The following is a 15,231-nucleotide window of genomic DNA, read 5'->3' as shown; positions in this document are numbered from 1 at the left end:
GAATTAGCAGCTTCCTTCAAAAAACAGCATCTTTATCAGAAGTCAAACCACAAAGTGAGCTGCTTGGTTTGGTTTTGTTTGTTGCTTTTTGGGTTTTTTAAACTGAATTCCCACTCAAATGTCCCAACTAAGTTGTTTTAATAAATGTAACAATTAGGCTCCCTAAAGCCATTAGAAAAAGGGGAATGAAACAACAGCTCAGAGAGCAATGCAACCTAAAGTGAATGGTTCACCATGATTTAGCCTCTTGGGAACAATCAGACATGACGTGCCCATGAGCCGGGCTACACAATCTTTGAAGGTCCCTTCCAACCCAAACCGCTCTATGACTTGATACCTGGAGCAAGCATAACAATCTTGAGGAGCAAGGTACACCACAGGTTGCAATACGGTGTTCCTCAGCTCAGGAACATCAAGTTAGCCTACCTTTTTCGTCCTGGTTTGGTTTTCTTCTTTGAGCCTGCAGTAGGAAGAGCAGTCAGGTTCTGGGGGGCATCTCTCAGGCCAAAGCTCTTGGCCACATGACCCAGGTGGAGAGATTTGATGTGGAAGATGTGCTTGAGGTTCCTGGGATAGGTGGTATAGGCACAAAGGAAAGACTGCAGTGCTGTGGAGAGGGAAGAAAAAAAAAAAAAGTGAATTCTTGTTTGCTACTGCATTTTTATATATATACACTTAAAGGTTCAGCTGTTCCAGCTGAAAGGACATTGGTCTTGTCCTTTGGGACACCTTCTGGTCAGCAGCTGGTAGAAAAGGTTGGTACGTTAAAAATTTGAAGGTTGTACAGTATTAGTAGAATCCCAAAAGGAGAAGGTAGGTGGTGGAGAAGCATTAGGAACTGAAACGAAGCTACATTAAGTTGCAGTAGGTTTGCCTCTTGCAGGGATGCCCCTTCTGCCGCAAAGGGTGATGGCTGTAGCACATCTCACAAGAAAAGTCATTGACATCAAATGGTAGCATATAAGGGGAGAGAGGGAATAGAGATACAGGGATGAAGAGAGGGAAAGAGAAGCATGGAGATGGCATAAGAAGACTCCTCTGGTATTACAGTCCCAGTAGTCCATGCATTTTTCACCAGTTACCAGCTAGTCCCTTATAAATATCTAAGAGCCAGATGGATTTCCTGACTATCATCACAGTGAGAACAGAGCTCACCTTCTCAAAAGGGAAAAATAATAGAATTGTGTGCAAATTTCCCTTCACATCTTTATATTCCTGTAATGCCCTTCCCTCAGGGCTCATTGCTCTAAAGACGATCATCCACTAAAATGAACGCTACCACTGCTCCTCCACATACCCAGAGCATTAACTACACCCAGGCTGTCCTCTCTGCTATGGGGAATAGAGGGACTTTTAGTAAGGAAACTCTACGGCTCAGAAAATGTTTCCCTTCAATCCCCCGCTGCTCCTCTGCTTGCTCAACCTCCCGTGGCCCCCCAGCCCTCACTGTGCCACCTCCTGCATCTTCCTCTCCCTCTCGACCCCTGACAGCAGCAAGCTCTAAACTCTAACCTCTCCTGCCCTTGCCTGTTGAGCCACTGGACCGGCAAGTTTGCCCACAGCTTATGTCTAATCTCTTGGCAGCAGCCGGAGATTGGAGTTTATGAACAGTAATAAAAATGTCATTTTAGCAGATCAGCTCCTGGAAGGACCCAGGGAATCCATCAAAGCTCTGTTTACTGAGTAAAGCGAACTCCTTTTCCCAATCGATGAGAAGAAAAGATTGAGTTTTTTGCACCTTCTTCCCAATTTCACAGTGCCACTCTTTTAGAGGCATCTGAGCATCAAGAGACCTGTGTTTTCCCAAAAAGAGAATACTAAATTCCAAATACTCCATCTTGGTGTCTCATCTGAAGGCCATCTTTCTGAGGGCTTATAAACCAGCTCAAATGCTCTCAAAAACCCCTATTCTGCTGCTTTTTTTCATAAAGTTATTGGCCAAATTCACCTGCTATGGGAGGTGTAACTCTTCAAAAGGAACAATACGAACTTGCTCCTGCTCCAGATTTGGTCCCGTTGGAGCTTATAGAGCTGTCTCCCACGGCATTGGAAATGGTTGGTACTAAGGATCCTGTTATTATGAAGGCTGAGCTCACCTCCCACAATTCTTCAGACAGTGCCAGCAGCCTTTCCTAACTCCCCAGATCAGAGTGAGAGAATCAAAGTGCCAAAGGCCCCCCTCTTCCCAAAGCCCTGCCAGACAACTGCCCCATCTGGTCTGAGTCAGGGCCCCCAAAACCAGGTAGAGCTGCATGACACTAACCCAGAGCTGAACTAACAGCTCTGCCGCACCAGCAGGACGAGACCCCAGCACATGCAGCTGCCTTACCCCTGAGGAGCTCCGAGCTGCTAACGCTCATTACAGCACCCGTGAGATCGAAATGAAGACCTTCAATGGGTGTGATTCTTTTAAAAATCTTTAATATCGGGTTTTGAGACCTCTCAGTGTTGTCAGAGTCACGTTGTCCAGCTTTTATTATAGCCGCCAAATATCAAAAGCTTTATTTTTCAAAAAAGTTGAAATTCTTTTATAATTTTGTGATCAAAGAGATAGCGCTTTATGAAAACAATTCAAAAAGACTGGTACACAGTGCTGGTCAGGCCATAAGTCACATAAAGGGTCCCTCATCTTAATGCCACAGGAGCAAACTGCCTGAGCTGTTAGAGGTTTTGCCACACCAACAGGAGTAAGGCAACGTGTACTGGCCTGGGGTGGGATTCAGGCTTGCACTCATTTAAGAGAGTGGGTTTAGATTTGTCCTTTGCACCCGTGCATTCCCACTTCTCTATAGGAAACGTTAAGTGTGGGAAGTTAAATAAAAAACCCCAACAAGGCATGCTACACATGATGGTTAGCTAGGTTTTGTTTGTTTGTTTTTAACAGGGGACAAGAGGGTAATGAGATATGGAAGTGAGACAGGTGACATAACCTGTTCACCACGCACTCAGCTGGCAGCTAGCTCCCAGCGCCGGCCCCAGAGCACAGCCGCAGCCGCACGGTCGGATAAACTGGTGGAGGCATTCTGCCAGCGCCCAGAGCATGCGGGAACAGGAAGGAAGGATGCACCCAAACCGGCACAGATTCAAGCACCGTGCCACAGCAGTGGGCTCCTGTAACTCTGCTGTCCTTCCCAACACACGGGTGCTGATGATGGAAGGGATAAGGCAAAATGCTCAACTATTGGCTAAAAAATGGGGAAACACGGAGGAGAAAAGCAGGGTTTGCTTCTTTCACCTTTCTGTAACTCCAGCGGCATGAAGGATCGGAATCTCCTAAGCTCTACCTGTCCCCACAGCTCCAAACCCGAGTACCCATCACCACATAACCCTTTGGTGAGGGTCCTCCGTTTCCCAAGAGGAGCTCCACACTTCACGAGGCTCGTCCTGCAGGTAGCGGGGCCCAGCTGTACCCCTCCTCCCACCCTCACCACCGACCAGTCAGTCAAGTCTGAAGGGCAGCACCTTCACTGAACCGTTTGATTTGAGTTTGGAAAACACGGGACTGAGAGGCAGAAGGGGTGAGTGGGCAGGGAGCCACTCGCCTTTTGAAAGCGGGCTGCAATGGAAACACTGCTTATTAACATTGACTAGGTCAGAAAATGGGGGAAAAGAGAAAAAGAGAGAGAAACAAATGCATCTCTGGCACAGTTTCCAATTGATTGTCTGCCATGAAAGCAAAAGCCAGCTGCCATGTTAATTATTCATGATGCCTGGCGCAGAGGGGAGGAAGAGGGGGCTTATGGAAGCCACTCAGCAGTGGAAAATTTGCATATGTAGATAGCAGAGTAGGAAAAAGAGGTGGAGTGCTCCTGTACAAGATAAATGGGATGCGCAACATTTCAGCATTTCCTGATCTATTTTCTATACTTGGCTGTGGCTAAAAAAGTTACTAGTGCTGAGGTCAGCAACAAGTGTGCAGAGAGGATGTGTGTGCACGTAGTGACATACGCTGTAGAGAGAGAAACCACAGAGGTTTTCAAAGTGTGACCAGAGCCATTCAGATGTTCTCCTTGTCACAGTCATTTCAGGTTTAAAGTTTGCATGGGGTATAAGGAATCCCAGCAATAAGGAGCAACAAGAAGCTCATCCATGCAGAATCAAGGATTATGATCATATTTGTCCCACACCTTGAGACTGTGGACTTAAAAGTGCAGCTATAAAAGTAATTACACCAGTCAAGTAGCACAACACACCTGAACATGGGTGCAAGCTGCTCGTGTAGCAAGCATCTAACATTTTCACTGTAGGAGAAAGATCCTTTGAAATCCTGATGAAAAAAAATAATCAGCACTGCAACCATTGAAGCAGGGTAAAAATCAGTTCAGTGAGATGCAGTAGCAGGAGGTAGAGCAAAGAGCGAAACAGTAGGAACTCAAATACCTCGCTCATCAATATGGCCATGCATCATTAAAAGCATGCAGAATAATTTTGGGTAAGCAGGTAGTTACAGTACAAACTCTAGTAGTTCTGCTGTGTCATCACCTAACAGATTAGTACAACGTTCAGAAAAGCACAGCACCTTTGACCTCTTGAACAATCACTTTGCATGATTCCAAACAATTTTAATGCTGAGCTTAACTTCCAACTTGAGAACAGCCTTCCCTTACCCAGTTTCAGTGATGACACTGTACAGCTCAAAGGCCAATTTCCCCATTTGGTTTTGGGGCCCTTAGTATGTGATTTACACAGCCCATATGGTACACTTGTACACACACGCATACAGCAGGTAGATATAATGGTAAACAGAAATTACGTAGACCATTAAAATTCATGTCACCAGGACCCCTCCCTCAAATCTAACTGGCAATGCTGCAGAACTGAAATCAACAGGATTTCTACACAAGCTCAGACAGCAGGATTTGACTCAGATCAAAGTAACAAATGAGGTGAAAAAGAAAACCCTCCGAAAGGGAGCAAGGTGGGAAGAGGAGACTCAAAAAAAGGGGAAAGGCACTACTGCTACGTATTGTGAGCAAGAATGGTTTAGTCTCTTGCATAAAGAATTTGCATTTTGTGTACTCGTCTCAATACTGAATAACCGAATTCCAAGTAATTGTCATGGATCTTTGGGGCCTGACTTCCTGCATCCCCTTTACAACAGCTATTCAGTTCGCAGGTGCCCCCAAGATCAGCCTCACCGAGCCATGGGACAGCACACAGGAGAGGGCCTGCGTGGCACCACCTTTTTGGCTCTTCTCAGGAGACTGCTTAGTGTTTATTTTCCTACCACGTCCCCAGCAAGTTTTTCATCCTTCCTCAGAATCCACCTTCCTCTGGATTTCCCAGGCGGAGAAGCAGAAGGGAAGAGTTTCTTGTACTGCCCAGTGACAACCACGGTACATCCTGCTTGGCACAAATGGGAGATCAAATCCCAGACTTGCACCTAGCTACAATTATTATTAAATCCATCCCAGTTTTCCTTCTTTCCTTTTTGAGTAGTTGCTCTCTTTCTCATTTTTCTCCCATCCCACACAACGACCTCCAGCCTAAGATCCTTACCTGTTAAAAGTTGCTCCCAAGGTATCTTGTCTTACAGGCTTCAAACTCATCCCTGGTGTAAACTGAAAGCACCTAATGGGTATTGCACCAGCATGGGGTTAAGCTGGGCACCCATGACCTTCCCAGCATAACACATGTAATCTGTTCACTCATGTGATAGGGTCAGAGCCCTCAGATGTGAATCCTATTGAAAGCCAAGATTAAACCTCATTTTCACGTAATATGGGAATGCAAGAAATTAGCATTTAATATCATCACAAAGCCTTCTGGGCCCATCTTAACCCCCTACAGAGCCCAGCAGCCCCAAAATGTTTCTTCCAGGCCTTTTCCCTGAAGTGTTCCCCCAGCTTATGTCAGTCCTTCTGGAATAATCTGAAAAGAACCACACTGACCTTTCTTTGCCCACCGGACAGTCCCCTCGCTGGAGTGAACGTAATTTTCAAATTTTGTCTGCAAGACTGTGGCCCGCTCCCGGACTTCCTGAGGGTCCGTGCCACAGGATTTCTGCAAGGGAGGTGGGAGGATTAGAGGAAAGAGAGAATTTGAGTCAGGAATAATGAAGCAGTTTACAATAGATTTAATAACAGTAAAATCACACAGTAACCACCCAGGGGCCAACAAAGGTAATCCTCTCAATATTACTAGAGGAAAAAAAATACAGATAAAGATGTTAAAGTCAAAGCAGCCAGTGAGCACTGTGTGGTGAGGAGAGCAAATCAGTTTTAATTTTGTGTTTTCTAACATCTATCACATATCTTTTTCCTTTGCCTTTTTTTATTTTTTTCCTCCCAGATTCAACAGGCCAGATATCACTGCTTATTTCCATTGGAGTTATTTGGAATAACTGCCCCCAGACTCTATGCTAACAGTTTTAGACTGATGTTGCGAGTTCCCCTGTGCTGTTCCTCAAAACACCTGGTCTCTTCTTGGCACTCATGGGGCAGGAGGTCTCTGTTCACCCTCAAGCTCCAGACAACGGACCAAAATCAGTCTCCGTGAACAAAGCCACCTAAACGAACTTCTCGCTGTTGATGCCTCCATGAAGTTTTTTCTGGGTCAACAAGTGATTCTTAACTGTAACTGCCATCATGTGGTTCCTCTAGAATAAGACCAAAGACATGACAGAAGATACTTCCTCAGACCAAAAGGCCAACTTTGCATGTGCTCAAGCTTTGCCAGGATCAGACCGTAGGATGCAGTTCAGGAAATGGAAAGCAAACACTCCTGGGAGCAAGCTGTTACTGGGAGGAGAAAAGAGGCTGTCTCTCTCTCTGTCAAGTACCCAGGCAGAGAAAGGAAATACGGACAAGAAAACAAGAGAATTTTTGACGGAAAGGTGACAGCAAAGTGCAAACCCAAGCATCCAAGGATGCGAACCTCTCCTAAGAAAAGGCCACAGTTCTCCAAAGCTACCCAGACAGGAACCAGCATCCAAGTCTAAGAGGCCAGATCCACGGCAGAACCTTGACACTGGGCAACCCCTCATCTGACCCGGGCTGACTGAACACAAACATCCAGCTCCCAGGGTTCCACACCAGGCCTGTGCCAAGGCGAGAATCTGTTGTTCCTCCCCGCTGCAAACCCCTCCTTCCCTCGCAGCTGCGAGCACCACCTTTGCACCACTGCCAGTCCAGGGGAACCGTGTCACACTCACACTGTGAACCCCAGGCATCGTGGAAGCTGCTGACACCCTATAGAAAATGTTTGCTGACCCAGATCTGCCGCTCTACAGCCTAACAGCAAACCTGCCCAGAGACAGACGTCCAGCATAGCCTAAACTCCCTGTAGTGCCCTCTTTTGATCTCAGGATCCCACAGCTTCCAGCCAATGGGCTGTTCTTCAGCAAAGCAAATGCACATGGGGACCAGCCTTCCTGCTCACTCCCTACCTGGACTAACAGTCCATCTGTATCTCCAAAGACAACGGTGGGTGGGCACTTCAAGGCTCCGTGAAGAGTCTCTGGTCTCTGCTGTCTGTCTCCCAATCCACCCCAGAAAGACTTGACACAGCTCGCTTCACAGACACCTTTTAGTTTGGCTTAACGGGCGCCTATTAATCAGTTGAGACAGCCTCCAGTCAAGGGGCCTCTGTAAAAGTTTAATAAACTACGAGTGGGGCTGCCTTCCTGAAGTGGACACTTGTCGCTGTGCCTAACAAGTTTCCATTGACGTGAAACATAAAACTTTCTCGCCCCGCCTGCTCCTCCTAGCCCCCATCACTTTCCTTTTGTTAAGCCTCCTGGCAGCACCAAGTGTCACCTTCCCAGCGTTTTTTAATATGAATGTGAAATTAGTGAGGTTTGCCCTTTCCCCTGGCGGACAGAATCCTCTGTTATTAAAAAGTAAAGCACTTTAATAATGAAAACTTTTTCTCTTTTTCCTGTGTTTTAACTGTTTAAAATTAATGAGAAGGGCATAACGGTTGTCAAAGCGATATTGAAAGCCGGGTAGCCAGGACCGAATAAGCACGAAAATCCCTCCAGAGTGTTAAATAAACAGTGCTTCAGCCCCCTCTGAATCCCTCTGTTGGTTATTGTATACATTCTGTAACAGCACTCAGAATAGATCTGAGCACCGGGGAGGCAGAAAGGTTTCAGAATTCCAATAAAGGCCTCAAATTAAAGACAGCCTGGTGCGAATTCCAGGAGAAAATTAAAGAGACCTCAAGCTTAAGTGACAGGTGACTTGCTTCTGTGTCACAACTGTCAGGGGATTTAGTGATAATATGGCAATATATTACAAAGGACTTTTCTTATTCCCCCCTTTAGGTTTCAAAATGAGGCATCTCTTCTGCCTGGTGCTGGGGGAAAAAAAAAAAAAAAAGTAAGACAAAAATGAGGGATAAAAACCTAGGTGCATAATTTCCAAAGTGTGAGGTCAGTTCAAGAGAAATAAATGAAAAAAAGCAAATGGCAGGAAACATAATGTACTCGGAAAACAGCTTCTCCCCTCCTCCCATCTCCACCTTGTCTTTTATCCCCCTCAGCCCCTTGAGACAGATCTCATTTTAAAATTGCCCCCTAATGCGCATGAAAAAAAATAAAAAAAAATCTCTGTTTGATTCCTGCCTTCCAGGGAGGTTCATCTAAAAAAAAACAACCACCCAACCAAACAAAAACAATAATGATATTAATAATTAAAAAATAAATCTAAATTTAAAACTGACTCTGAGCCAAACTGTGAAAATAAAACCTGTACACCATGTGAGTGTCTGGACAGATCAAGTAAAACAGTGCTACTGGAAGTGCCCTGGCAGCCATCCTATGTGCTTTACTCACACAAGCAAGCTTTAACCCTGCTTGTATCCTGGTTCGGATGAACAGGACAATTAATTGGAGACCTTACGCATTTTTCCAAGACCCAAAAGATAAAAGCCTACCCCAGAGGTTTGCCTGACCAACTCTCCATCTAGATGAATTTGTTACATCTGTTAAGTAAGAAATATTATTGCCATTATGGAGAAATAGTGGGATAGGCGAACTTTTTCTATCTTGTGTTTGCTTAAACCTGTTCTGGCAGATCCCTAACCACTAGCACAATGATGGTGATCAACAACAATATTTATAAGCCAAACAAAGAAACAGGCCTGGATGCAATGTTATTTAAATGGTTCATAAGGACATAAGGGGGACTCCCCCAAACACCTACTACACCAGGAAAAGACATACTTATTTCTTTCAGAAGGAGGAAACTTTGTAAGGACAGCAGTTTTTAGGTTTGAGAGGTTGGGATAAGTACTGAAAGTTTCTGATTTCATTAAGGGAATATATTAATAGGAGAAGGAATTGAAATACAGTATAACTAGACTGAGGTAGAAAAGTTCTTGAAACAGTAAAAAAAAAAAAAAAAAAAAGATGGAAAAAAAAGCACCAAAAAGCCAGGCTGTAACATCTCCTGTTTCCATTATACTTCAAAACAAAATGAAGGATTTTGTTTTAATAACAACTTTTTACTAACCTCCACACACCTTCTCTAGAACTCACCAAGTCCCCCTGCCCCCCTCCATAAAAGTTGAAAGATCAAATTTATTCTCTTTGTAGGCAGGTGAACATTCACGCACCCAGACATAGCCACATATATTTTTTATATACCTAAATATAAAATATACATTTTACAGGCACTTCAGCTTGGTCCCTGGCTGCACAAAGAAGCCCAAAAAATACATGTTCCAATGTGGTACTTATAATGGACTTCAGTTGAGGCAATGAGAACTGAAGAGCATCATAATGAGGTTCCTGTGTGCATGACTATAATATATACATGACTCAATGCATGGATTGCTGATAAGCAAAGCTAACTCCCTCTCAAATGGCAACATCACAAACGGATCAGGCACAGCTCCTCACAACAAGTCCTCAGTCACTCTCTGCCCTATGCAATGCCCCACTGCATTCCCAGCTTGCTGTGCTGTCTTTATGGCAAACTTGCAGAATTTAAGGGAGATTAACCCTCCTAAAAAGTTGGAAACATGCCCCTGCAGCTTCTGAGAAAGCACTGCAGACCACTTCAGAGCCTCTGATGGCAATAAAATACAAAGCAAATAAACAGAATGAATCCTTTATTGCATTTAATATATTTTCCAAGTAATTCCTGAAGAAGCCTACTTGATATTGACAGAACTACTGTAATTTCATCCCCCCTAAATGATACAGAATTTCTGCCATAAAGAGAAACTCTATTTCTCAGTCCCCATCCTTTCAGATTCCCAGTCATACAAAAAGAGGTTGTTCTGTATTTATAAGTTCCTGTAGCAGATTCAGACCATCCTACAGCCAGAGTGGATACATCTCAGCTCCAGTGAAGCCAACAGCCAAATCCCATTCACTTTGATGGCAGAGGGAAGAGAAGAATTCAATCCCACCTCCGAATGCCAGCGAAAGGCACCAGCTCCTTCTGCGCACGTACTCCTGCACAGCACCTGGCACGGCAGGGCATGCCCAGGCAGCACGGCTGAGCAAAAACCAGAGCAATACTTTCAAATATGGTTTGGTTTTATGTTTTTTTTGAAAGAAAAAGGAGACAGACAAAACAAGACTATTTACAATATTCTGTGCTTAGATGCATAGAGTATTTTACACTTTGAAAGCGTGGTAGAAATACCAATTTGATCAGTCCTGGTAGCAGACAGACTTTTTGCTTTTTATTCTGTTCCAAAGGCAGGCATACAAAGGCACCGAGATGTTCAGGTGAGAATTTTCCAAACAGATCAAAGATTTTGGACCTCTGCAAGTACTGGGCTCTGACATTCAACAACATTCAGCAGGCATTTTCTCCTGCCACTTTTCAAAAGCCAAATCATGATTTCCTAGAAAAAACATGCTTTTTTTTTTTATTGCCCATTTTCCATGAAATAGCATTTGTCCTCAAGCCCAGAACAGATAATATTCTGTCCCACGTCAGCAACAAATTTAAAGTGCAATTTCTGCATAAATGTAATTGTTGAAAAACTCCCTAAAGGAACCCCAAAGTTACCTACCTACAAGCACATTTGTGAGAACAGGGAAGTATTTATACACAGAAGAACTATTTAAAATTATTTCTGCACTAGCAAAGCACAACTAAACTTTTACATATTTGCTGAACACGTTAAGGGGTCATATCCTAGGCATGTTCTAGGCATTTAAAATATAGGCATTACAGGGTGATTTCAGTGAAAAACTGTGCAGTAGTGGGAAAAGGCTTTAAATAGAGCTGTATCTCAGGTAAGCCACAGATCTGGTTTTCTCTGAAATATAAGGCATGTAGGAAAACTGAACATCTTTCAAAAACATGTTTACCAAGAACACCCCAGTTTGTAACAGTCATCTGCAGGAAACAAGAAGGCTCATACATGGTATAACAGAAAGAACGAGCAGGCAAAACAGCAACAAGAGAAAAAAAAAAGAGCATGCTGCATCATGCTTGACACATTCTTGACTTCCATTCAAAATGAGGGTTCTTGGAGGATTTAATTTGCCAGAATGCAGAAACGCTGGAGACATCAATTGCAAATGACTGAATTCTGTGAATTAGCAACTTGAAGACAGACCGAAAGCTTGCTGAAGTCAATGAAAAGATGCCTGTCAACCCAGTGAGCTTTGTTTAGGCTCCAAGTAAATACAGATAATATAACACCCCCTATGTAACATATCACCAAATACATTTTTCCTTATTTCTTTAGTGAAGTTTCGTGTCATTTGTGATCTCCAACAGTATTTTAGTGCAGAGAAGCCAAGAAGAACAGAAACATTGTGGGGGAAAAAACTCAAAGCTTTTGCAGTCAGAAACCTTTACTGTCTGTTACAAAAATATTTGCTGAAGATTTAGAAGTGACGGCTTTCTGGGGACAACAGTTTAAAGATTGGACAATTGCAATATAAGGCAGTTCTGTAATTATTTGTACTGTCTGACATCATGGATATTACCAACCTTCGTATTGTAAAGATAGAGAATTGTAAGAGAGGAACACTTGTGATGTTTAAATGGTAAATGAAAAAATTGGAGCAATTCCAAATCAGCAGAATAACTCACCTTGCTTCTTGGTCTGTGCAGCTTGAAGCGATCATCTTTCATCAGGCTGAGTAATACCTTCTCCATCTTCATCTCTGAAACACTGAAGTGACAGAGAAAAAACTACAATTACTCCTTTTTTTTCAAATATAGCGGGGAAACAAGTCACAGGCTGATAACAGATAGCAAAAAGATTGAGATATACATGTTCAACTTAACATTTTTATCCCTGAAATACTTGAGATCTTACCCCTGGCACTCACAGAGCAACCCTCGAAGTATAACTACCGCAAAATCTCAACCCCAGCTGAAACGGTACCTTCACTGGAACAGAGGCACAGCCTCACCCACAACCTTGCCACTGTTACAAGTCACCAACACGCACTCCGATTCTAACAACATTGAAATAACTGAGGGTGGACTTTCAGTTCACTGAAAGTTTCCTTGGTTCTAACCAGAGAAACTGATTAAAGAAAAAAATTAGGTTTAATTGTATTTCCACCAGTTTCGTTATTTTTCTTTCCTTGCACTGAGAGGCACCCAGACAACTGGGAACCATTTAGTTACGTTTTCCACTGAAAGAAACTCAGAACAGAGTTGAAGCAGCTTGTAACAATTAACACTTCTCATAGATTTGCTTTATAATATAAGCAAGAGGATCTGTAACCTCCACTTTGAACCCAGAGGGTGTCTAACATTTTATTGTATATTAGATGCCACGGGCAGGGAGCAGAAGGCACCTGCATTTGCTTGCCTGTGCAAGTGCGAGAAAGAGACTGACATACACATACAGGCTGGAAAGGTGCTCTGCTTACTTTGCTACTTCTCCTACATCTTGTATCCCTGCAACTCACCTTGTGGGGTAATCGGAGACATGGCCCAAGCCTCATTCAAAGGAACAAAGTGCTTTGACATTTACACACATTTGTTTCCACCCATATTGGTGACCATGCTCCCACAACTAAAGTTGAAACTAAATCTGTGTAAATACCCAGCTCCTTCCTCTCATAGTGACTCAAGCTCAGAGGGTAACAACAGGGCCCCAAGGAACTCTTCCTATCAAGCCAACTCTCCCACAGCTTCCTGCCCTCTGGTCACATCATCACTCCAACCTCTTGCTACGTCGCCTGGGTCAAAGCTCAGAGACACACTTCCTGATGGACACACTCTAACTCATTTTATAGCTCCAAAAGCCACCTCTGACACCAAATACACGGCTTGATTTCCTTCCCTGTTCTCAGCATTCACCTTCCCTCTCATTTGAAGTGTAAAGCCAAAGCCTGGCCCATTAGGGACCCCACAGCACTTGTTTTAAATACAGGAGACTCAGTCAGCTGTCCTAGCCAGGCTTCACACTGGGCATTTATTTTCATTCTGTCGACTCACATTCCTCCTGTAGATTCAACCAGATGATTTATTCTCCAGTCCTGCTTCAAGACGCTGCTGGGTACTGCTATGGCCCAGATACTGCAAACACTTACAGACCTGCTTAATTTCAAATTGAGTGGTCCTACTTAGAGGTGCATTTACAGGAAACTAGAAATTCTTCGTCCTCTTTAACACTGCCTTGTGGGGCACACACACACCAGGTGACAATATGGGAACAGCTGTGCAGCTCCACGCCATTAATATTACTGCTGCATCCAAACTGGGTCCCATTTCCAAGGGGATTACTCAGATGATAAAAGCTGAAGTTCATGGGCCCAAATTTTCAGCAACGGGCAAAGGTGATCTCTAGAAAAGATTATTTTCTTTTTTACACCAGAACAAATCATAAATACTGCATGGAAGCCAAGGAGTTCATCTGGCATTACATCAGTCTAAGGAAGAGAGAAATCTTGGGGGTCCGACAGTTCTCAGACTCCTGAATCTTGGATGGTCAGAAAGATGTATGCAGTTTTTGAAAGGAAGCTTTGCTGATATTCTTCAATTTGTAAAGTACAGAAAGAAATGATAACAACCAGGATATCCCCTTTCTTTTCACTCAAAGATCTCTCAACGCCTGGCTAGGAGAAAAGGATGAGTCTGCCTTGCCTGCTTCCCAGTCCTTTCCAGTTAAAGCGAAAAATACCTTTACTTTTGCAATCTGCCTTTTCAGCCTCAGCCAGCTCACCACCACAACATAAAGGAAAAGAGATGGTCCAGAGGAACAGCCATCCAGCCTGGAAGGTACAGGCCAGTGTGGCCATAAGATAATCACTATGCAGCTGGGACTCACGATGTAGCAGATTCCTCTGCAGAGGATGCAGAGAAAGGCGGGGGAGTGATGGGGGAGAAATGGAAATGGAGCATAAAAAGACAACTGAGGGTTTCTCTGTTTGGTTTTGAAAAGTATAACAGTAAATTAAAACATAAATGGCAACCACTTAAGCAAGAGAAAAGTATACCTCCCCATCCCCCTCCAAAGGTTGCTTTGACACCACTATGAATGAAAACGTCAAACCTTTGACATTGATTTGTCTGAGATGTCACCCCTTCTCCGATCCTCCTCCCGCCTGGCGCGCTGCCAGCTTGCAGCCTAACAGATATGTGAACTTGGTTCACAGCGGGGAGCATCATGTGAGGGGAGGCAGGGGAGGGGGGTGAGCACAACCGTAGAGAAGGGAGAGAAATGACTCGTGCCTTCACGGTGATGCGTTTTCCTTTATAAATTAGTTAGGCCGCTGTTAGGAGATAAAGAAATTATCTGATAGCTGTCGAGGCAGGCACTGCTAGATTGCAGTTGAAGGAACTAAGAAAGACATAAGAAAAAAAAAAAAGTGAACCTCACTGACTTTCTTCTGCTTCTTGCCTCCTCCCTTTGAAGGAAAATCTGTTAGTTACGCTTAGAGCTGAGACAGAACATTTTGGAATCTAACCCTTTTTTTTTAAAAAAAAAAAAAAGAGGAAAGGTATAGAAAACATGAGCATGCATGTGCATGCACGTACGCATTTACAGTTAGGTAGAGGAACCACAACTTCAAGCCACACAAAGACCGAAAAGAAAGTTGCAGAGAGGCATGCAGCTTTCTTGAGCCCCAAGAGGAATTACTGATCTCAGCAGAGCCAAAGTGAGATTGTTTTGGCAAAGGCTAATGCTGCTTTTCCACAGTGGAAGCCAAGGAGAGGCTTCAGGTACCGGTGAAAATTAATTGCGAGCGATTTCCAATTTCAAAGGCAGTCATCCCTAATTCCGAAGTGGATTTTCATCCAGGAACAAAGCCACGTCTGCTCTCATTACTTCCGACTCTCAACATTTCTGGAC

General features: G+C 43.8%; 1 protein-coding gene across 8 annotated transcripts in view; it reads right to left on the bottom strand.

Annotated features, from left to right (window-relative positions):
- The window catches only part of DDX31 (DEAD-box helicase 31), a 52,523-nt gene that overhangs the window by 12,882 nt on the left and 24,410 nt on the right, over positions 1–15,231 (bottom strand). For 4 of the 8 annotated variants that reach the window (XM_037399226.1, XM_037399223.1, XM_037399224.1 and 1 more), the window contains 3 exons: positions 12,009–12,090; positions 5,892–6,003; positions 427–607 (listed from right to left, as the gene is read on the bottom strand). In XM_037399226.1, the coding sequence (XP_037255123.1) occupies positions 427–607; positions 5,892–6,003; positions 12,009–12,090 (375 nt within the window). The other 4 variants (XR_005106084.1, XM_037399228.1, XM_037399229.1 and 1 more) reach the window with 4 other exon arrangements.

The sequence above is a fragment of the Falco rusticolus genome, chromosome 9 (genome assembly GCF_015220075.1).
Source record: "Falco rusticolus isolate bFalRus1 chromosome 9, bFalRus1.pri, whole genome shotgun sequence".
NCBI lineage: Eukaryota > Metazoa > Chordata > Aves > Falconiformes > Falconidae > Falco > Falco rusticolus.
This window is presented reverse-complemented; position numbering and strand designations above follow the sequence as displayed.